This window comes from Eurosta solidaginis, chromosome 5 (genome assembly GCF_040869045.1).
Source record: "Eurosta solidaginis isolate ZX-2024a chromosome 5, ASM4086904v1, whole genome shotgun sequence".
In the NCBI taxonomy this organism is placed as follows: Eukaryota; Metazoa; Arthropoda; class Insecta; order Diptera; family Tephritidae; genus Eurosta; species Eurosta solidaginis.
Window position 1 is genome coordinate 175,114,042 of NC_090323.1, and position 23,467 is coordinate 175,137,508.

A 23,467-nucleotide genomic window follows, 5' to 3' on the forward strand; every position below is an offset into this window, starting at 1 on the left:
AAATAAATTTGTTTATCCAACTTACTGTGGAAAATTACGATTTAAAGTATTTATTAAGAAAAAAAAGTGATAAAGATACAGCTATATAATATAAAACTCAGTATAAATTGTGTGATCAAGCCACTAGCCACCCAACGTAGTGATACTTTTTTGGCTTTTGGTAATATTTCAGCTCGCGAACTGATTACCAAAGTGAATTCTGTGATAGACAAGCTAAGGCTATCAACCAAGTGAAATTATGGTTCCTGCCTGGGAAGTTTGTCAACGTATGTGACGATGAGGGGGTACAACACAGTGCAGTGATGAGTGTGAAAGAAAAAACTAAAAAAAATTCACTGACTGTCTGCCTTGAGCGGTGTCGAGTAACCCTTACCACTGGTGGGGGGAATTACCCGATCGTCAAAAGGCGTTGTGTGCTTAAAAAACACGAAATTTAGCAATTTCACTTGCTTTGCCTTGCATCAATCACAGAGTGCACCTTTTTACGTGAATCACGTACATAAAAAAAAGTTTGTGAAACCAAGCAACCACGTACGTACCTTAAGTTTTTATGTGTTGATGTGAAGTGATGATAATGTGTTTTCGATGTGATGCGAATGGACTGTATGTGATGTAGACGATGTGATGAACTAGGTAATGTGATGATGTGATGTGATTAACTGTGGGATGTTGTATGTGAACTTGACGAGTGTACTGCGATATTGAAAATGTATGATGTGCTGTTGACTGTAATGGACTGTATGATGTTATGACCTGTGATGATCAATGGATTGTATGTTATAATAGACTGTATGATGTGATGATTTTATGGCAGTGTGTGTGTTGTGTGATAGCGAGTTGCCAAAATGTTGTGCTAGTTGGTTTTGTTTCGCTGATTACTTCTTCCAATTTAACACTTTTATAAATTTGCTAATATTTTCCAATTATTCCGCTGCGTTGATTCTGTGTTGTCTTCAAATTTTTGATTTTCTCGGCGCGTAAGGACCAATGTTTTGCGGGGGGAATGTGGCACCCTTGTCGTAGGGCGCGATCGCACGCAAATATAAGAAATAAAAAGAGAAGAATTAATACCGAGTAGTTACAATTTATTTATAAAAGATAAATATTTCACAATATTTGTTCATGCAGGTGAAGCACTCACAGACTTCCTGTTCGTCAGGAAAGCTAATTATTTCACAGTATACTCGCAATTCAAAGCGTACAATTCTAATGTTATTAATCCAAATGCGCATGGATGAGCGCGATAAAGCTTCAGAAAAAGTTATATTGATTAAAGAGCAAAATTAATGAAATCGACAACTCACTCCTGGTAAATTCACATTTATGGAAACTATTAATTTGCGAATATTAATTACAATGACAAAATCGCAACTTAGTAAAAATGAAAAATGTCGAAAATGGTTGGTTTATACTACTCACCTGGGGCTAGCTGCTGGCTCGTGAACGTTCCAAAATAGAAAGAAAGTTTAAAAAACGAAAAAGGTCCGCACCACCTGCCGATAGCTAACTTTCGTCGAGTTTTCCCCTTTAAAGTTAGCGCTCGGCAGGGGTGGGCCGTTACCGGTAAATACTAAAATTGCCAAAAGTGTACATTAGGGTGGTAGCGAATATTTAGGCTGGTGGCCTAAACAAAAGGCTTTTGACCAATCAAATAAAATGTAGCGAATTTTAGTTAACACTTTTGAATAACAACAAAAGTTCCACGTAAGTCAATAGGAAATACATTTTGTTTACTGTTATGTTTTCTTTTTTGTTTATGAAGAAAGTGTTTACACACTGACATATGGCTTTATAACAATAGTTAATTAGTTAAAAATTAGAGTTGTTTGCTGCGTAAAATCACTAAATGCCATCAGATCTGAAGATGGAAAATTTTTAGGCTAGTTTGATTATATTTACGACTTATGGCGTTTCAAATGTTTTTGAGTAATTAAAGGCTTTTTACTAATCAAATAAAATGTAGCGAATTTTAGTTAACACTTTTGAATAACAACAAAAGTTCCACGTAAGTCAATAGGAAAAACATTTTGTTTACTGTTATGATTTCTTTTTTTGTTTATGAAAAAAGTGTTTACACACTGACATATGGCTTTATAACAATAGTCAATTAGTTAAAAATTAGAGTTGTTTGCTGCGTAAAATCACTAAATGCCTCAGATCTGAAGATGGAAAATTTTTAGGCTAGTTTGATTATATTCACGACTTATGGCGTTTCAAATGTTTTTGAGTAATTAAGGGCTTTTGACTAATCAAATAAAACGTATCGAATTTTAATTACTACTTTTCAATAACAACAAAGGTTCCACGTAAGTCAATAGGAAATACATTTTGTTTACTGTTATGATTTCTTTTTTTGTTTATGAAGAAAGTGTTTACACACTGACATATGGCTTTATAACAATAGTCAATTAGTTAAAAATTAGAGTTGTTTGCTGCGTAAAATCACTAAATGCCATCACATCTGAAGATGGAAAATTTTTAGGCTAGTTTGATTTTATTCACGACTTATGGCGTTTCAAATGTTTTTGAGTAATTAAGGGCTTTTGACTAATCAAATAAAATGTAGCGAATTTTAATTAACACTTTTGAATAACAACAAAGGTTCCACGTAAGTCAATAGGAAATACATTTTGTTTACTGCTATGATTTATTTTTTTGTTTATCACGAAAGTGTTTGCAAACTGACATATGGCTTTATAACAATAGTTTAATGACTTAAAAATTAGAGTTTTTTTCTGCGTAAAATCAATAATTGCCATCAGATCTGAAGATGGAAAATATTTGGGCTAGTGTGATTATATTTACGACTTATGGCGTTTCAAATGTTTCTGAGTAATTAAAGGCTTTTGACTAATCACATAAAACGTAGCGAATTTTAATTAACACTTTTGAATAACAACAAAGGTTCCACGTATGTAAGTCAATAAGAAATACATTTTGTTTACTGTTATGATTTTTTTTTGTTTATGAAGAAAGAGTTTACACACTGACATATGACTTTATAACAATAGTTTAATTAGTTAAAAATTGGAGTTGTTTGCTTCCTAAAATCACTAAATGCCATCAGATCTGAAGATGGAGAATTTTTAGGCTAGTTTGATTATGTTTACGACTTATGGCGTTTCAAATGTTTTTGAGTAATTAAGGGCTTTTGACTAATCAAATAAAATGTAGCTAATTTTAATTACCATTTTTGAATAACAACAAAGGTTCCACGTAAGTCAATAGGAAATACATTTTGTTTACTGTTACGATTTCTTTTTTTGTTTATGACGAAAGTATTTGCACACTGACATATGGCTTTATAACAATAGTTTAATGGCTTAAAAATTAGAGTTGTTTCCTGCGTAAAATCACTAAATGCCATCAGATCTGAAGATGGAAAATGTTGGGGCTAGTGTGATTATATTTACGACTTATGGCGTTTCAAATGTTTTTGATTAATTAAAGGCTTTTGACTAATAAAATAAAATGTAGCGAATTTTAATTACTACTTTTCAATAACAACAAAGGTTCCACGTAAGTCAATAGGAAATACATTTTGTTTTCTGTTATGATTTCTTTTTTTGTTTATGAAGAAAGTGTTTACACACTGACATATGGCTTTATAACAATAGTTTAATGAATTAAAAATTAGAGTTGTTTGCTGCGTAAAATCACTACATGCCATCAGATCTGAAGATGGAAAATTTTTAGGCTAGTTTGATTATATTTACGACTTATGGCGTTTCAAATGTTTTTGAGTAATTAAGGGCTTTTGACTAATCAAATAAAACGTATCGAATTTTAATTTCTACTGTTGAATAACAACAAAGGTTCCACGTAAGTCAGTGGGAAATATATTTTGTTTGCTGTTATGATTTCTTTTTTTTTTTTGTTTATGACGTAAGTGTTTACACACTGACATATGGCTTTATAACAATAGTTTAATGAATTAAAAATTAGAGTTGTTTGCTGCGTAAAATCACTAAATGCCATCAGATTTGAAGATGGACAATTTTTAGGCTAGTTTGATTATGTTTACGACTTATGGCGTTTCAAATGTTTTTGAGTAATTAAGGGCTTTTGACTAATCAAATAAAACGTATCGAATTTTAATTACTACTTTTCAATAACAACAAAGGGTCCACGTAAGTCAATAGGAAATACATTTTGTTTACTGTTATGATTTCTTTTTTTGTTTATGAAGAAAATGTTTACACACTGACATATGGCTTTATAACAATAGTCAATTAGTTAAAAATTAGAGTTGTTTGCTGCGTAAAATTACTAAATACCATCAGACCTGAAGATGGACAATTTTTAGGCTAGTTAACTAATCACATAAAACGGAGCGAATTTTAATTAACACTTTTGAATAACAACAAAGGTTCCACGTATGTAAGTCAATAAGAAATACATTTTGTTTACTGTTATGATTTTTTTTTTTTGTTTATGAAGAAAGAGTTTACACACTGACATATGACTTTATAACAATAGTTTAATTAGTTAAAAATTGGAGTTGTTTGCTTGCTAAAATCACTAAATGCCATCAGATCTGAAGATGGAGAATTTTTAGGCTAGTTTGATTATGTTTACGACTTATGGCGTTTCAAATGTTTTTGAGTAATTAAAGGCTTTTGACTAATCAAATAAAACGTAGCGAATTTTAATTACTACTTTTCAATAACAACAAAGGTTCCACGTAAGTCAATAGGAAATACATTTTGTTTACTGTTATGATTTCTTTTTTTGTTTATGAAGAAAGTGTTTACACACTGACATATGGCTTTATAACAATAGTTTAATGAATTAAAAATTAGAGTTGTTTGCTGCGTAAAATCACTACATGCCATCAGATCTGAAGATGGAAAATTTTTAGGCTAGTTTGATTATATTTACGACTTATGGCGTTTCAAATGTTTTTGAGTAATTAAGGGCTTTTGACTAATCAAATAAAACGTATCGAATTTTAATTTCTACTGTTGAATAACAACAAAGGTTCCACGTAAGACAGTGGGAAATATATTTTGTTTACTGTTATGATTTCTTTTTTTTTTGTTTATGACGTAAGTGTTTACACACTGACATATGGCTTTATAACAATAGTTTAATGAATTAAAAATTAGAGTTGTTTGCTGCGTAAAATCACTAAATGCCATCAGATCTGAAGATGGACAATTTTTAGGCTAGTTTGTTTATGTTTACGACTTATGGCGTTTCAAATGTTTTTGAGTAATTAAGGGCTTTTGACTAATCAAATAAAACGTATCGAATTTTAATTTCTACTGTTGAATAACAACAAAGGTTCCACGTAAGTCAGTGGGAAATATATTTTGTTTACTGTTATGATTTCTTTTTTTTTGTTTATGACGTAAGTGTTTACACACTGACATATGGCTTTATAACAATAGTTTAATGAATTAAAAATTAGAGTTGTTTGCTGCGTAAAATCACTAAATGCCATCAGATCTGAAGATGGACAATTTTTAGGCTAGTTTGATTATGTTTACGACTTATGGCGTTTCAAATGTTTTTGAGTAATTAAGGGCTTTTGACTAATCAAATAAAACGTATCGAATTTTAATTACTACTTTTCAATAACAACAAAGGTTCCACGTAAGTCAATAGGAAATACATTTCGTTTACTGTTATGATTTCTTTTTTTGTTTATGACGAAAGTGTTTGCACACTGACATATGGCTTTATAACAATAGTTTAATGAATTAAAAATTAGAGTTGTTTGCTGCGTAAAATCACTAAATGCCATCAGATCTGAAGATGGAAATTTTTTAGGCTAGTTTGATCATGTTTACGATTTATGGCGTTTCAAATGTTTTTGACTAATTAAGGGCTTTTAACTAATCAAATAAAACGTATCGAATTTTAATTACTACTTTTCAATAACAGACTGCCCAGTTGCGGCTTTTGGTAGAGGGCGTCTCTCAAAGATTAGATGAAGTGGAGAAACAAATAAATAAACGTATCGAAGAGGAGATCTCGTTACTTAACAACACTCTGTCTGCCTCATCCACGCAGATTTCTTTGTTGACGGAGAGATTAGAAAAGTCTGAGTCCGAAATAGAAAATCTCAAAAAAGAGTTGGCGAAAGGATTTCAGCAAAAACTGACTGCTGATATCGCTGCTGATGCTGTCGCTTTTGGTGTCCCGTATAAGGAGGGCGAAAACCTAAAAAGTATTTTTAACGTGGTGTGCATGTCCATTGATTTTCAGTCACCGCAAATAAGGGACATTTTCCGCACGAGACACTCACGTGCAGGCAACAACGGTGCGATTGTGATCAAGTTCCATTCGCCGCTGGATCGCAATCGTACTCTCCGTGCTTTTGGGGAGCACCGTAGGCGTATGAAAAGCGCTGTTTCTCTGGAACCCCTTGGTATCCAGGGAAACTTCCACCTATACGAGAGCCTTACCAAGGAAAATAGGCTTTTGCTACAAGCGGCTATCCAATTAAGGCGGCAGGGAAAGCTGCAGGCGGCATTCACGCTCAGTGGCTGCGTCTACGTTAGGCATGGACTTGATACATCCGCACAGCCAACAAAAGTTACCAGTGAGGGTGATCTGGATCGATTTCGCTAACCTTAAGTTCATATGCTTATTCATTGTTTTTTGTTATGTAAAGATGGCGCAAACATTAATTTATTTATTTTTTTCTTTTACTTCGGCTTTGTCTATAACTTACTTTAAAGTTGCTTTTAATTGGATTGTACTCAGTGTTTGGAGATTGTAGAAATGCGAATGGCATTGCGAATAATAGCCTAGCTTTGCTTAATGTCCTATGCAGGCACCATAAAGGTTTCAACGTGGTGCACTTTAATGCGCGTAGTTTATATGGTGAAAAGATGGATGTAGTCAGAGCGATATTGGAACAATCCGGTGTTGATATCATTTGTGTTTCCGAGACTTGGTTTAAACCTGAAATACTTGATGACCATTTTGGCATAAAGGGATACGTACTCTATAGGATGAATAGAAAGGTAAAGAAAGGTGGTGGTGTTGCTATGTATGTAGGATGGCCTGATGCAAACATAGCCTTAGGCAACCAATAACTACAACCCTGTGTGGTAAAACGGAACGGACTGACAAAGTACAGGACAAAAGACTAAAGAGTGACGAAGGTGAATATGAAAGTTTAAGTAATTGCGTGACGGTTGAACTGAACGGACGGCTTTGTATATGTATCGAGCGTGCTTAAAACATTGTAATCTTTGTAAAACCGAACTATACTTAATAAATCGAACTTTGTGCAAATCAGGGATGCACCTTAACGTTAAGCTAATCGTTTATCAAAAAATTTCCACCGTTTCCGTTGAAACACTTCGAAATATTATCGATAAAGAAATTATCAAGATAAATTGTATCTCGTTTTTAACCGAAACGAAAAGCTTTCGTTTACGTTAAAAACGTTAACAAAAACGTGATACTTTATGTTTGAATTGTGCTGGCAATGCTATAGCCATGGTGAAGCCGTAAGGTGGTAACAACGAGGGCACATACACACACAAACTCCATGTAATTTGTTTGTGTAATTCGTTGGTGGTAATGTCAAAAATACTCTGAGAAATGTTCGTACTGTCAAAATTCATGAGAAAAGTTGCAATCAGCTTGGCGAATGCTTTCACCTTTAATGACTCCGCCATCAATCAGCTTTGCTAGCATAGTTTTAAATTAATAATCAACATAAACGATTTGATTTCGTTTTGATATGGCAGAAAACGAAACGAAATCATTTCGCTAATTTGACGTTTTTAACGTTAATAAACGAAACGAAATGACTTTGTTTCGTTTATTAACGTTAATTATCGTAACGAAATGATATCGGTTCGTTGGTTAAGCATGCCTGGTGCAAAAATCCGACACGCCCACAATCAAGCAAAAGTGCGAACTTTTATATAAAACATTTTTCCAATTTTCGAAAACATTTAAATAAAACATTTTTCCAATTTTCGAAAACATATAAACGTGTGCATATATTCGCAAAAGAAAAAAAAAATTCAGAAGCTAAACTGTGCAACTTTGCGAAAGTATTAAAATACATATTGCCGTTCAATAAAACCGTTCAGTTCAAAGCACAGCCAGCAAGCTGTACCACGCCATCCTAAATCCCGTTGCCCGTTACTTGGATAGCAGCCCAAAACGCAGTTTGCGTTCGCAGCTAAATGCAATCGTCGCAGAAAGCAGCGCGACAAACAATCACCCGCAAATTCAATCCGACTGCATAATTCAGTTGACGAAACTGCAGTACAAGCGAAACTTTGTAGTGAACAGCAACAAAGAGGCAGAAAGGCTATTTGGCAGAATAGTACAACAATACTCCAAACTGCACCATCAGTTGAAGATAAGCGGTTTTATTTCGATCGGCGCACAAACGCGCAGTGGGGACGAAGCGAGGGAAAATAAATTTTGGTTGGCGCTACGAGTGCGCAGCAACGACGAAGGAGAGAATTTTTTGAGTGGAATAGAGTATAAGCAGACTTAAAGTTGGCGCAGCGAGCGCGCATCGACAACGGACGAAAGCTTAAAACAAAAATACATTTTGAGTTGGCGCTACGAGTGCGCAGCAGCGACGAATGCGAGCATAAGTTGAGGGCGAGACTGACGAAGTTCCACGAAAGCATCAGCAGATACGAAAAAGAAAAGCAGCACAGGCATTCAAGCAGAGAGAGCAAGAAGAGTGGTAAATGTTTGTTTGTTACCAAGGTATGAGCTTAAAATATGTTAGCAAATAATATGACCGTTTAGTTTATGTGTATGTATGTACATTTATAAGTCTTCAAACTTAAACCTATGTATGAAAATTGGACACAGAGAGTACAAAAAAAAAAATCAATGTGAACAACACAAAAGTGTAATTCAGTGTAAGAAAGACAATACCTAGAGTGTAGAGAAAATCTAGTTAGAACGAAGTAAACCCAATGTAAGGTGAAATAAGAAACCAGAGCAATTCTATAAGAATATTAAAGCAAGTCCAATAAGAAATTTAAGATCAAAACAAACTTGATAATTGCAAAGATAAAATATTATTTAGCTTAGTACATATTTTGGTTTAGTTATTTTAGAAATTTGACCACCAATATCAAAGCGTAGAATATTATTTTGGATATTTAAGTTGATTATTTTTAAACATATTGAGCGACATGGACCGCGAACAGATTTTCAGTTTGACCGTAAATGAACTAAAAGAAAAGTTAGTGTCTCTAAAGTTTTCAACAACTGGACGGAAGGCGAAGGATAGGTTATGTGAATATTATGGCCTAACTGTTGGCGAAGAAGATGGTTCCTCCGATGAAAGCGATGCAAGTCAAAATTATGCATCGCTTCCCCTGGGTGCTTCGCGCCCGTCATTTACACTTCGTGACATTGAGGGGTCGTTGAAAACTTTTAGCGGTTCAGGTCCCCCATCTATTGAGGAGTGTCTTGATGACTTTGAAGATAATGCTACTGCCGTGCAATGGGACGATTTACAAAAATATATCTATGGCAAACAATTAATGAAAGGGGCAGCGAAGATTTTTGTTCGCAGTCAGCGGGGTATAGTGAATTGGGACTCTCTTAAGCAGTCACTTAGAAAGAATTTGGCATTTTCACTGCGGCTATTGACGTGCATAAATTACTTCGAAATCGGTACAAGCGCGCTAACGAAGGGTATCGCGAATATTTATATTGTTTAATGGAAATAGGCAAGCCAGTGGATCTTGATGACAAAAGCCTGATCGAGTACTTCGTCGAAGGTATTCCAGATTCTAGATCAAATAAAACCTGCTTGTATCAGGCCAAAAATATAGATGAGTTAAAGCAACAAATTACCATTTACGAGAAAATTCGTTCCGGTCGTCAAACCAGTTCGAATTCGGTTCAAAATTATCATGGTACAAATGATAAATCCCCGGCTGTGAAGCAAAGTGAATCGCGTCGATGTTTTCAGTGCGGAGCTAGCGGACACTTAGCTCGCAGTTGCCAACAAAAGTTAAAATGCTTCGAATGCGGCCAATCAGGACACCGAGCTGCTGATTACCCAAAAAAAGATACTAAATTGAAACAGGAAAAGGGGCGGGTGAATACTTTGGAGGCAAGAAAGTGTGTAAAAACCACTGCATGTGCTATTTTTAAAAACTTGACTTGCAATAATTATTCATTTTCGGCATTGCTGGATACAGGCTGCGATTTATGCCTGATTCGCTATGATGTCCTTATGATGTTAGGAGAAATCGAACTGTCGGCCGAAAAGTGTGAGCTCAAAGGTATCAGTGATAGTACACGTTAGGAAGCTTTGAAATAAAGTTAGAAGTTGACGAAATTCAGTTAGGTGTCGTTTTTCATGTCGTTAGGGAGCCTGATATTCTGTATGGAGCCATCATTGGTAACAGTGTCCTGAAACAAGTCGATTTAATTGTAACGGAGGACAATGTCGTTTTTAGGAAAAAAGAGACGTCAAAAGTGACCGAGGCCGTTACGCCTCCCAACAGCAATGAGGAAACTGAGTTTCTAAAAGAGTTTAGGAATCTGTGTCTGGCTTTTGAGCCAACAGCTGAGAATAGCGTCGACATTGAGTTATCCCATCTTGACAGGGTGGAGGCTTCAGAAGTTCGGAATTTAATTCAGAACTATAACCCAAAAAAGAAGCAAAAATCCCCAGTTGATATGAAAATCTCTTTGATAGATGATACTCCGATATATCAAGCGCCAAGGCGCATGTCGTATGCTAACAGGTGCGTAGTAGACCAACAGGTAGCCGAATGGTTAAGGGACGGAATTATTCAACCTAGCTCGTCAGAATATGCTTCCCCAATAGTACTCGTGGGAAAGAAAGATGGAAGCAAGCGACTGTGCTGCGATTATAGGCGCCTAAATGAAAAAATTATGAAAGACCACTTCCCCATGCCTCTAATAGATGACGTGCTAGAGAAGCTACAGAGTGCACGTGCGTTTACTACTCTAGACCTAATGAACGGGTTTTTCCATGTGCCTCTCGAGGTGACGTCAAGGTAATTTACTTCGTTCATTACCCACCAAGGACAGTACGAGTTCCTTTATGTCCCATTCGGCATATGTAATTCTCCCGCGGTATTCTCAAGATACATATTCTCAGTGTTTAGAGATTTAATACAAGATGGCACAGTAGTAACGTATATGGATGACCTCATCATTCCCTCTAAGGATAAAGATGAAGGAATCCGTAAGGTGAAAAAAGTTTTAGAGCGAGCAATGGACTACAACATGCGTATCAAGTGGAGTAAATGCCAGTTTCTCATGGAGAAGGTTGACTTTCTAGGCTATATCGTTGAGGGTGGAACAATTAGACCATCAAAAATTAAAACAATCGCGGTCGAGTGTTTCCCAACGCCTGCTGATCGGAAGAGCTTGCAAAGGTTTTTAGGGCTGACTTCCTATTTCCGTTTCATTGAGGGTTATGCTGTGGTCGCTAAACCACTGTCCGATTTGTTGCGATAATAACGGATTGCAACGCATTCACTATGACGATGCGGAAGAAGGATGTGCCTGTAAGAGTATCACGTTGGGCTCTTTTTCTACAAGATTTTAATTACGAAATAGAGCACAGGTCAGGTAGCAAAATGAGGCACGTTGATGCCTTAAGTAGGATGTCGTGTTTATTGTTGGAGGATTCGCTAAAGTTCAGACTGCAGCAGGCACAAAGGGAAGATGATTGGGTGCGAGCAGTACTAAAAGTACTCGAAACGGAGAGTTATGATGACTTTTATATTAAGCGTGGAGTTCTACACAAAGATCCCACCAAGGAACTTTTAGTAGTACCCGCTCAAATGGAGGAAGAGGTCATACGCATAGGGCATAATCAGGGACACTTTTCAGCTAAGAGAACACAAGATGCTGTCGAAAAGTCCTTTTATATTCCTAAATTAGCTTCAAAGGTAGGGAAGGTGGTAAAGAGTTGTGTGCAGTGCATCATCACCGAAGCAAAGAGCGGTAAGAAGGAGGGGTTCTTGGAGCCTATATTCAAGGAAGACCGACCATTGTGCACTTACCACGTAGACCATGTTGGGCCAATGGGAAAGACTAATAAACGGTATGCCTACATCCTCGTCATAGTTGACGCATTTTCTAAATTTGTATGGCTCTATCCAACTCGTAGTACTGGAGTAGACGAAGTAATTGATAAGTTGAAAAAACAATCTTCTATTTTCGGGAATCCGAAACGCATAGTAACAGATAGGGGCGCGGCTTTCATGGCTAACGCATTTAAGATGTACTGCGAAAGCGAATCCATTCAACATCTGCTGATCGCTACGGGAGTGCCAAGAGGTAACGGCCATAGAGCGAATCAACCGAATGATTACCCCAATGCTAGCTAAACTATGTCTTGAAACACCAACAAATTGGTACAAGTACATAGAGAAAGTGCAGCAGACACTCAATAGCACACCCCCTAGAAGTACAAACATAACGCCGTTTAAGTTGTTAACTGGAGTAGAAATGCGAACAAACGCCATGCCCGAATTGAATGAATATCTTGAAAAAGAAGCGATGGAAGAACTGGACAGATCAAGAGAAGATCATCGGAGAGAAGCGCAACAAAATATTAGGAAAATCCAGCAAGAAAATCGAAAAACTTTTGACAGTAAGCGAGCAGAAGCAACGAAATACAAGTTAAACGAATTAGTAGGCATCAAGCGAACCCAATTCGGAAGCGCCCTACGACTTCGACCAAGATTTTTTGGACCGTACAAAATCGTTAAAATTCTACCTCACGATCGTTACGAGGTGGAAAAGATAGGCGAAGGAGAAGGACCCAAGCGTACTAGCACGGTCGCAGAGTTCATGAAAAAGAGGCCAAACGATAACTCAGGATGGCCGAATGTAGGATGTCCTGATGCAAACATAGCCTTAGGCAACCAATAACTACAACCCTGTGTGGTAAAACGGAACGGACTGACAAAGGACAGGACAAAAGACTAAAGAGTGACGAAGGTGAATATGAAAGTTTAAGTAATTGCGTGACGGTTGAACTGAACGGACGGCTTTGTATATGTATCGGGCGTGCTTAAAACATTGTAATCTTTGTAAAACCGAACTATACTTAATAAATCGAACTTTGTGCAAATAATAAAAGATGCGTACATTCATTGGTGTCTGATCGGCAATCCTACAAGTGGTGTCAGAAAATGGATACAAAAATCCGACACGCCCACAATCAAGCAAAAGTGCGAACTTTTATATAAAACATTTTTCCAATTTTCGAAAACATATAAACGTGTGCATATATTCGCAAAAGAAAAAAAAAATTCAGAAGCTAAACTGTGCAACTTTGCGAAAGTATTAAAATACATATTGCCGTTCAATAAAACCGTTCAGTTCAAAGCACAGCCAGCAAGCTGTACCACGTCATCCTAAATCCCGTTGCCCGTTACTTGGATAGCAGCCCAAAACCCAGTTTGCGTTCGCAGCTAAATGCAATCGTCGCAGAAAGCAGCGCGACAAACAATCACCCGCAAATTCAATCCGACTGCATAATTCAGTTGACGAAACTGCAGTACAAGCGAAACTTTGTAGTGAACAGCAACAAAGAGGCAGAAAGGCTATTTGGCAGAATAGTACAACAATACTCCAAACTGCACCATCAGTTGAAGATAAGCGGTTTTATTTCGATCGGCGCACAAACGCGCAGTGGGGACGAAGCGAGGGAAAATAAATTTTGGTTGGCGCTACGAGTGCGCAGCAACGACGAAGGCGAGAATTTTTTGAGTGGAATAGAGTATAAGCAGACTTAAAGTTGGCGCAGCGAGCGCGCATCGACAACGGACGAAAGCTTAAAACAAAAATACATTTTGAGTTGGCGCTACGAGTGCGCAGCAGCGACGAATGCGAGCATAAATTGAGGGCGAGACTGACGAAGTTCCACGAAAGCATCAGCAGATACGAAAAAGTAAAGCAGCACAGGCATTCAAGCAGAGAGAGCAAGAAGAGTGGTAAATGTTTGTTTGTTACCAAGGTATGAGCTTAAAATATGTTAGCAAATAATATGACCGTTTAGTTTATGTGTATGTATGTACATTTATAAGTCTTCAAACTTAAACCTATGTATGAAAATTGGACACAGAGAGTACAAAAAAAAAAATCAATGTGAACAACACAAAAGTGTAATTCAGTGTAAGAAAGACAATACCTAGAGTGTAGAGAAAATCTAGTTAGAACGAAGTAAACCCAATGTAAGGTGAAATAAGAAACCAGAGCAATTCTATAAGAATATTAAAGCAAGTCCAATAAGAAATTTAAGATCAAAACAAACTTGATAATTGCAAAGATAAAATATTATTTAGCTTAGTACATATTTTGGTTTAGTTATTTTAGAAATTTGACCACCAATATCAAAGCGTAGAATATTATTTTGGATATTTAAGTTGATTATTTTTAAACATATTGAGCGACATGGACTGCGAACAGATTTTCAGTTTGACCGTAAATGAACTAAAAGAAAAGTTAGTGTCTCTAAAGTTTTCAACAACTGGACGGAAGGCGAAGGATAGGTTATGTGAATATTATGGCCTAACTGTTGGCGAAGAAGATGGTTCCTCCGATGAAAGCGATGCAAGTCAAAATTATGCATCGCTTCCCCTGGGTGCTTCGCGCCCGTCATTTACACTTCGTGACATTGAGGGGTCGTTGAAAACTTTTAGCGGTTCAGGTCCCCCATCTATTGAGGAGTGTCTTGATGACTTTGAAGATAATGCTACTGCCGTGCAATGGGACGATTTACAAAAATATATCTATGGCAAACAATTAATGAAAGGGGCAGCGAAGATTTTTGTTCGCAGTCAGCGGGGTATAGTGAATTGGGACTCTCTTAAGCAGTCACTTAAGAAAGAATTTGGCATTTTCACTGCGGCTATTGACGTGCATAAATTACTTCGAAATCGGTACAAGCGCGCTAACGAAGGGTATCGCGAATATTTATATTGTTTAATGGAAATAGGCAAGCCAGTGGATCTTGATGACAAAAGCCTGATCGAGTACTTCGTCGAAGGTATTCCAGATTCTAGATCAAATAAAACCTGCTTGTATCAGGCCAAAAATATAGATGAGTTAAAGCAACAAATTACCATTTACGAGAAAATTCGTTCCGGTCGTCAAACCAGTTCGAATTCGGTTCAAAATTATCGTGGTACAAATGATAAATCCCCGGCTGTGAAGCAAAGTGAATCGCGTCGATGTTTTCAGTGCGGAGCTAGCGGACACTTAGCTCGCAGTTGCCAACAAAAGTTAAAATGCTTCGAATGCGGCCAATCAGGACACCGAGCTGCTGATTACCCAAAAAAAGATACTAAATTGAAACAGGAAAAGGGGCGGGTGAATACTTTGGAGGCAAGAAAGTGTGTAAAAACCACTGCATGTGCTATTTTTAAAAACTTGACTTGCAATAATTATTCATTTTCGGCATTGCTGGATACAGGCTGCGATTTATGCCTGATTCGCTATGATGTCCTTATGATGTTAGGAGAAATCGAACTGTCGGCCGAAAAGTGTGAGCTCAAAGGTATCAGTGATAGTACACGTTAGGAAGCTTTGAAATAAAGTTAGAAGTTGACGAAATTCAGTTAGGTGTCGTTTTTCATGTCGTTAGGGAGCCTGATATTCTGTATGGAGCCATCATTGGTAACAGTGTCCTGAAACAAGTCGATTTAATTGTAACGGAGGACAATGTCGTTTTTAGAAAAAAAGAGACGTCAAAAGTGACCGAGGCCGTTACGCCTCCCAACAGCAATGAGGAAACTGAGTTTCTAAAAGAGTTTAGGAATCTGTGTCTGGCTTTTGAGCCAACAGCTGAGAATAGCGTCGACATTGAGTTATCCCATCTTGACAGGGTGGAGGCTTCAGAAGTTCGGAATTTAATTCAGAACTATAACCCAAAAAAGAAGCAAAAATCCCCAGTTGATATGAAAATCTCTTTGATAGATGATACTCCGATATATCAAGCGCCAAGGCGCATGTCGTATGCTAACAGGTGCGTAGTAGACCAACAGGTAGCCGAATGGTTAAGGGACGGAATTATTCAACCTAGCTCGTCAGAATATGCTTCCCCAATAGTACTCGTGGGAAAGAAAGATGGAAGCAAGCGACTGTGCTGCGATTATAGGCGCCTAAATGAAAAAATTATGAAAGACCACTTCCCCATGCCTCTAATAGATGACGTGCTAGAGAAGCTACAGAGTGCACGTGCGTTTACTACTCTAGACCTAATGAACGGGTTCTTCCATGTGCCTCTCGAGGTGACGTCAAGGAAATTTACTTCGTTCATTACCCACCAAGGACAGTACGAGTTCCTTTATGTCCCATTCGGCATATGTAATTCTCCCGCGGTATTCTCAAGATACATATTCTCAGTGTTTAGAGATTTAATACAAGATGGCACAGTAGTAACGTATATGGATGACCTCATCATTCCCTCTAAGGATAAAGATGAAGGAATCCGTAAGGTGAAAAAAGTTTTAGAGCGAGAAATGGACTACAACATGCGTATCAAGTGGAGTAAATGCCAGTTTCTCATGGAGAAGGTTGACTTTCTAGGCTATATCGTTGAGGGTGGAACAATTAGACCATCAAAAATTAAAACAATCGCGGTCGAGTGTTTCCCAACGCCTGCTGATCGGAAGAGCTTGCAAAGGTTTTTAGGGCTGACTTCCTATTTCCGTTTCATTGAGGGTTATGCTGTGGTCGCTAAACCACTGTCCGATTTGTTGCGACAGGGTGAAAAGTTTGTTTTTGGTGAGGCTCAGGAAGCAGCGTTTAGGCAGTTAAAGGCTGCATTAGTAAGCGCGCCCGTGTTGCGTTTGTACAACCCAAAAGCGTTGACAGAGGTGCATACAGATGCGTCCATGCATGGATACGGTGGAGTGCTCCTGCAAAGAGATAGCGAGGACAGACAACTTCACCCAATACAATACATGAGTAGGAAAACCACTCCAGTGGAAGAGCGTTACCACTCATACGAACTTGAAGTTCTCGCAATCGTCTCAGCGTGGAAGAAGTGGCGCGTGTACTTACTGGGCATCCCGTTCAAGATAATAACGGATTGCAACGCATTCACTATGACGATGCGGAAGAAGGATGTGCCTGTAAGAGTATCACGTTGGGCTCTTTTTCTACAAGATTTTAATTACGAAATAGAGCACAGGTCAGGTAGCAAAATGAGGCACGTTGATGCCTTAAGTAGGATGTCGTGTTTATTGTTGGAGGATTCGCTAAAGTTCAGACTGCAGCAGGCACAAAGGGAAGATGATTGGGTGCGAGCAGTACTAAAAGTACTCGAAACGGAGAGTTATGATGACTTTTATATTAAGCGTGGAGTTCTACACAAAGATCCCACCAAGGAACTTTTAGTAGTACCCGCTCAAATGGAGGAAGAGGTCATACGCATAGGGCATAATCAGGGACACTTTTCAGGTAAGAGAACACAAGATGCTGTCGAAAAGTCCTTTTATATTCCTAAATTAGCTTCAAAGGTAGGGAAGGTGGTAAAGAGTTGTGTGCAGTGCATCATCACCGAAGCAAAGAGCGGTAAGAAGGAGGGGTTCTTGGAGCCTATATTCAAGGAAGACCGACCATTGTGCACTTACCACGTAGACCATGTTGGGCCAATGGGAAAGACTAATAAACGGTATGCCTACATCCTCGTCATAGTTGACGCATTTTCTAAATTTGTATGGCTCTATCCAACTCGTAGCACTGGAGTAGACGAAGTAATTGATAAGTTGAAAAAACAATCTTCTATTTTCGGGAATCCGAAACGCATAGTAACAGATAGGGGCGCGGCTTTCATGGCTAACGCATTTAAGATGTACTGCGAAAGCGAATCCATTCAACATCTGCTGATCGCTACGGGAGTGCCAAGAGGTAACGGCCATAGAGCGAATCAACCGAATGATTACCCCAATGCTAGCTAAACTATGTCTTGAAACACCAACAAATTGGTACAAGTACATAGAGAAAGTGCAGCAGACACTCAATAGCACACCCCCTAGAAGTACAAACATAACGCCGTTTAAGTTGTTAACTGGAGTAGAAATGCGAACAAACGCCATGCCCGAATTGAATGAATATCTTGAAAAAGAAGCGATGGAAGAACTGGACAGGTCAAGAGAAGATCATCGGAGAGAAGCGCAACAAAATATTAGGAAAATCCAGCAAGAAAATCGAAAAACTTTTGACAGTAAGCGAGCAGAAGCAACGAAATACAAGTTAAACGAATTAGTAGGCATCAAGCGAATCCAATTCGGAAGCGCCCTACGACTTCGACCAAGATTTTTTGGACCGTACAAAATCGTTAAAATTCTACCTCACGATCGTTACGAGGTGGAAAAGATAGGCGAAGGAGAAGGACCCAAGCGTACTAGCACGGTCGCAGAGTTCATGAAAAAGAGGCCAAACGATAACTCAGGATGGCCGAATGTAGGATGTCCTGATGCAAACATAGCCTTAGGCAACCAATAACTACAACCCTGTGTGGTAAAACGGAACGGACTGACAAAGGACAGGACAAAAGACTAAAGAGTGACGAAGGTGAATATGAAAGTTTAAGTAATTGCGTGACGGTTGAACTGAACGGACGGCTTTGTATATGTATCGGGCGTGCTTAAAACATTGTAATCTTTGTAAAACCGAACTATACTTAATAAATCGAACTTTGTGCAAATAATAAAAGATGCGTACATTCATTGGTGTCTGATCGGCAATCCTACATGTATTGTAAAAAACATCTCAATTCGAGAATCATATCAAGTATAGCTGTTGGCGTCACTGAGAACTTGCTAGTTGAAGTGTCTAGTTCAATGTCCAAAGTCCTTTTTTCGTGCGTCTATAACCCTAATAAATTGTGCAACGTGAAGGAATATTTTACAATGTTGCCCTCGGTCGCAGTTGATTATACTGATATAATTATCTGCGGAGATTTTATTGTTAATCTCTTATGTAGTGACCCATATACCTGCCGTTTGTTAGACGATGTTTCAAGTGTTGGTCTTGAAGTGGTTAATGTGTGCGTACCAACAAGGTATGGACAGAACTGCAGCCCCAGCCTTCTTGACTATTTCATTGTGTCCGATACGTCTAAAGTCTTAAAGTTTGATCAATTATCCTTTATCTCAGACCATGATCTAATTTTCTGTTCATTTGATGTAGTGTTCGATAACCACAGTGCAGTAGCTAGACCATCCATTTCACGACTGGACGTAAATAACCTTCTTGGAGACATCTCCAGCATAAATTGGTCTGCTTGTTGGAGCTTGAGTTCGGTGCATGAAAAGCTGAGATTTTTAAATGAAATTATTTTATACCTCTATACAACTCACGTTCCATCTCGGGTATATAGCAACAGATCTTCCTCTTGCCCTTGGTTTAATAGATCCGTCCGTGCTATGATTATCAAGCGCAATAAGCTTTATTCCCTTTGGAAGAAAAACCGAAGCAACGCAAATTGGCGTGCATACAAACTTACACGAAATGAGACCACAGCCTATATTAAATGTAAAATGTTGAATATATCGTTGCCTAATCATGTTTTGTGGCGTAATCTGAAAAAACTTCGTGTACATGTGAGTGAGAGTTCTGACTGTTCCCTTAATCCTGAAGATCTTAATGCAGCTTTTGTGAGCCAAGCTAACCCGTCTTGTCTTAATACCAATTTCTCAACCCCTCCCTTATATGTGGTTCCTGTTTGTCAAGTATTTGAGTTTACAGCTGTTTCGGAACTTGATGTGGCGGGATGCATAAATAAAATAAGGTCCAACGCAATCGGTCAGGACAATATACCGCTCAAATTTGTTAAAATAATTGCCCCGTACATTCTTCCTACATTGACGCATATTATCAACCACAGTATTACTACCTCCTGCTTCCCTGATATGTGGAAGATTGCCACGGTTATACCCATTGCAAAAACTAAGTTTGCAGATTGTCCTAGTGACTTTCGGCCTATCAGCATTTTGCCAGCACTCTCGAAAGTCTTTGAGATATTGTGTTCGGAACAAATTCAAGACCATGTTTGCAAACATAGTCTGCTATCACCATTCCAGTCAGGCTTCCGATCAAAGCACAGTTGGTCCACGGCTATCATAAAAATTTTAGACGACATCAGGGCACCCTTTGACAAAAACCAGTTGACTTTATTATGCCTGCTTGACTTCTCAAAAGCCTTCGACTCTGTGAACCATGACCTGCTGTGCTTAAAATGAACAAAAATTAAAAAATTATTTTGGTTTTGATGACTCCGCAGTGCGGCTCATGCGAAGTTATCTGACGGGTAGATCCCAGCTTGTCAAAGTCGGCTCCGAAACTTCAGGTCTAAAACCACTATTGGCAGGGGAACCCCAAGGCTCTATCTTTGGTCCACTACTTTTTAGTATTTTTATTAATGACATATTTAATGCATGACAGCATGCTCATATGTATGCATATGCTGATGATGTCCAACTATATTTGTCGGGAAATCATGAGGGGACAAACGATTTATGCTCAAGATTGAATAATGACTTAATATCCATATTTCAATGGGCTAGGAAAAATGACTTATGCATGAAGAGTGAGAAATCATACGTGTTGCCTATATCTAAAAAACGAATAAGTTTCTCAAGTATTCCGCCCTTGCGCGTTGCCAGTAAATGTCTCAAACTCGTTTCAAAAGTGACTAATCTTGGTTTTGTTATTAACACGACCGCTGTCTTGTGATGATCATGTAAATTCGTTGGTTAAGAAAGTATACTATATCTTAAGAAACTTACGAATGTCTGCTATTTATACTCCGGTCAATGTTAGAAGAAAACTTGCAATTCAATTGATTATGCCGATCATTTGCTACTCTGAGCTAGTGTACAGTAAACTGAGCTCCCAGTCTGCTCATAAAATTGATGTAGCATTTAATCATGTTACACGTTATGTATTCGGCTTAGCCATATTTGATCATATATCCAGCTGGAGAGCGCGTCTACTGGGCTGTGAAATCTTCGAATATCTGAAAGCTAGGAACAGCATTTTCCTTTGTCAACTTATCATGTATAAGGAGCCTAGTTACCTATATGATAAGCTAATATTCCCCAGGTCTGCTCGAATCAACGACCTAATAGTACCAACTTATAACTATCTAACATCTGGACGGCTATTCTTTGTCAATGCCATTCGCCTATGGAACTCTATTCCAGTATCCGTACGTAGTAGTCTAAATAAAAGCAACTTTAAAAATGTTCTTTATGCTCATTTTAGTTGAAACCATTATACTTCTTGAGTTTTCGCCATCAATATGTATGAGTGTATACAACGTTTTGTTATTGAATTTAATTATTTGTTTATTTTAGATACTAGTAAATTACGATAATTCTCTATGTTTGATGTGATTATTTAACCTACATAACCCTCTGTTATGACTTTTGTTCTTTTTTACATTGCGATTTATCTTTTTGTTGTACTATAAAAGATCCTAGACCTTATTGTACTAATACTATTTTTGCAATAAATGATAAATGATGAAATGATAAATGATAACAACAAGGTTCCACGTAAGTCAATAGGAAATAAATTTTGTTTACTGTTATGATTTCTTTTTTTGTTTATGAAGAAAGTGTTTACACACTGACATATGGCTTTATAACAATAGTCAATTAGTTAAAAATTAGAGTTGTTTGCTGCGTAAAATCACTAAATGCCATCAGATCTAAAGATGGAAAATTTTTAGGCTAGTTTGATTATATTCACGACTTATAGCGTTTCAAATGTTTTTGAGTAATTAAGGTCTTTTGACTAATCAAATAAAATGTAGCGAATTTTAATTAACACTTTTTAATAACAACAAAAGTTCCACGTAAGTCAGTAGGAAATACATTTTGTTTACTGTTATGATTTCTTTTTTTGTTTATGACGTAAGTGTTTACACACTGACATATGGCTTTATAACAATAGTTTAATGAATTAAAAATTAGAGTTGTTTGCTGCGTAAAATCACTAAATGCCATCAGATCTGAAGATGGCCAATTTTTAGGCTAGTTTGATTATGTTTACGACTTATGGCGTTTCAAAAGTTTTTAAGTAATTAAGGGCTTTTGACTAATCAAATAAAACGTATCGAATTTTAATTACTACTTTTGAATAACAACAAAGGTTCCACGTAAGTCAATAGGAAATACATTTTGTTTACTGTTATGATTTCTTTTTTTGTTTATGACGAAAGTGTTTGCACACTGACATATGGCTTTATAACAATAGTTTAATTAATTAAAAATTAGAGTTGTTTGCTGCGTAAAATCACTAAATGCCCTCAGATCTAAAGATGGAAATTTTTTAGGCTAGTTTGATTATGTTTACGACTTATGGCGTTTCAAAAGTTTTTAAGTAATTAAGGGCTTTTGACTAATCAAATAAAACGTAGCGAATTTTAGTTAACACTTTTGAATAACAACAAAAGTTCCCCGTAAGTCAATAGGAAATACAATTTGTTTACTGTTATGATTTCTTTTTTTGTTTATGAAGAAAGTGTTTACACACTGACATATGGCTTTATAACAATAGTCAATTAGTTGAAAATTAGAGTTGTTTGCTGCGTAAAATCTCTAAATGCCCTCAGGTGTGAAGATGGAAAATTTTTAGGCTAGTTTGATTATATTCACGACTTATGGCGTTTCAAATGTGTTTGAGTAATTAAGGGCTTTTGACTAATCAAATAAAATGTAGCGAATTTTAATTAACACTTTTGAATAACAACAAAGGTTCCACGTAAGTCAATAGGAAATACATTTTGTTTACTGTTATGATTTCTATTTTTGTTTATGACGAAAGTGTTTACACACTGACATATTGCTTTATAACAATAGTTTAATGAATTAAAAATTAGAGTTGTTTGCTGCGTAAAATCACTAAATGTCATCAGATCTGAAGATGGAAAATTTTTAGGCTAGTTTGATTATATTTACGACTCATGGCGTTTCAAATGTTTTGAGTAATTAAAGGCTTTTGACTAATCAAATAAAATGTATCGAATTTTAATTAACACTTTTGAATAACAACAAAGGTTCCACGTAAGTCAATAGGAAATACATTTTGTTTACTGTTATGATTTCTTTTTTTGTTTATGAAAAAAGTGTTTACACACTGACATATGGCTTTATAACAATAGTCAATTAGTTAAAAATTAGAGTTGTTTGCTGCGTAAAATCACTAAATGCCATCAGATCTGAAGATGGAAAATTTTTAGGCTAGTTTGATTATATTTACGACTTATGGCGTTTCAAATGTTTTTGAGTAATTAAAGGCTTTTGATTTTAATTAACACTTTTGAATAACAACAAAAGTTCCCCGTAAGTCAATAGGAAATACAATTTGTTTACTGTTATGATTTCTTTTTTTGTTTATGAAGAAAGTGTTTACACACTGACATATGGCTTTATAACAATAGTCAATTAGTTAAAAATTAGAGTTGTTTGCTGCGTAAAATCACTAAATGCCATCAGATCTG

At 37.0% G+C, this 23,467-nt stretch overlaps 1 protein-coding gene across 1 annotated transcript in view; it reads right to left on the bottom strand.

Moving 5' to 3' along the window:
• Positions 1–540: 540 nt before the first annotated feature.
• The window catches only part of LOC137254336 (uncharacterized), a 58,329-nt gene continuing 35,402 nt past the window's right edge, over positions 541–23,467 (bottom strand). Inside the window, exon 4 of the mRNA XM_067791990.1 lies at positions 541–753. Within this exon, the coding sequence (XP_067648091.1) occupies positions 541–753 (213 nt within the window). The remainder of the gene's footprint in view (positions 754–23,467) is intronic.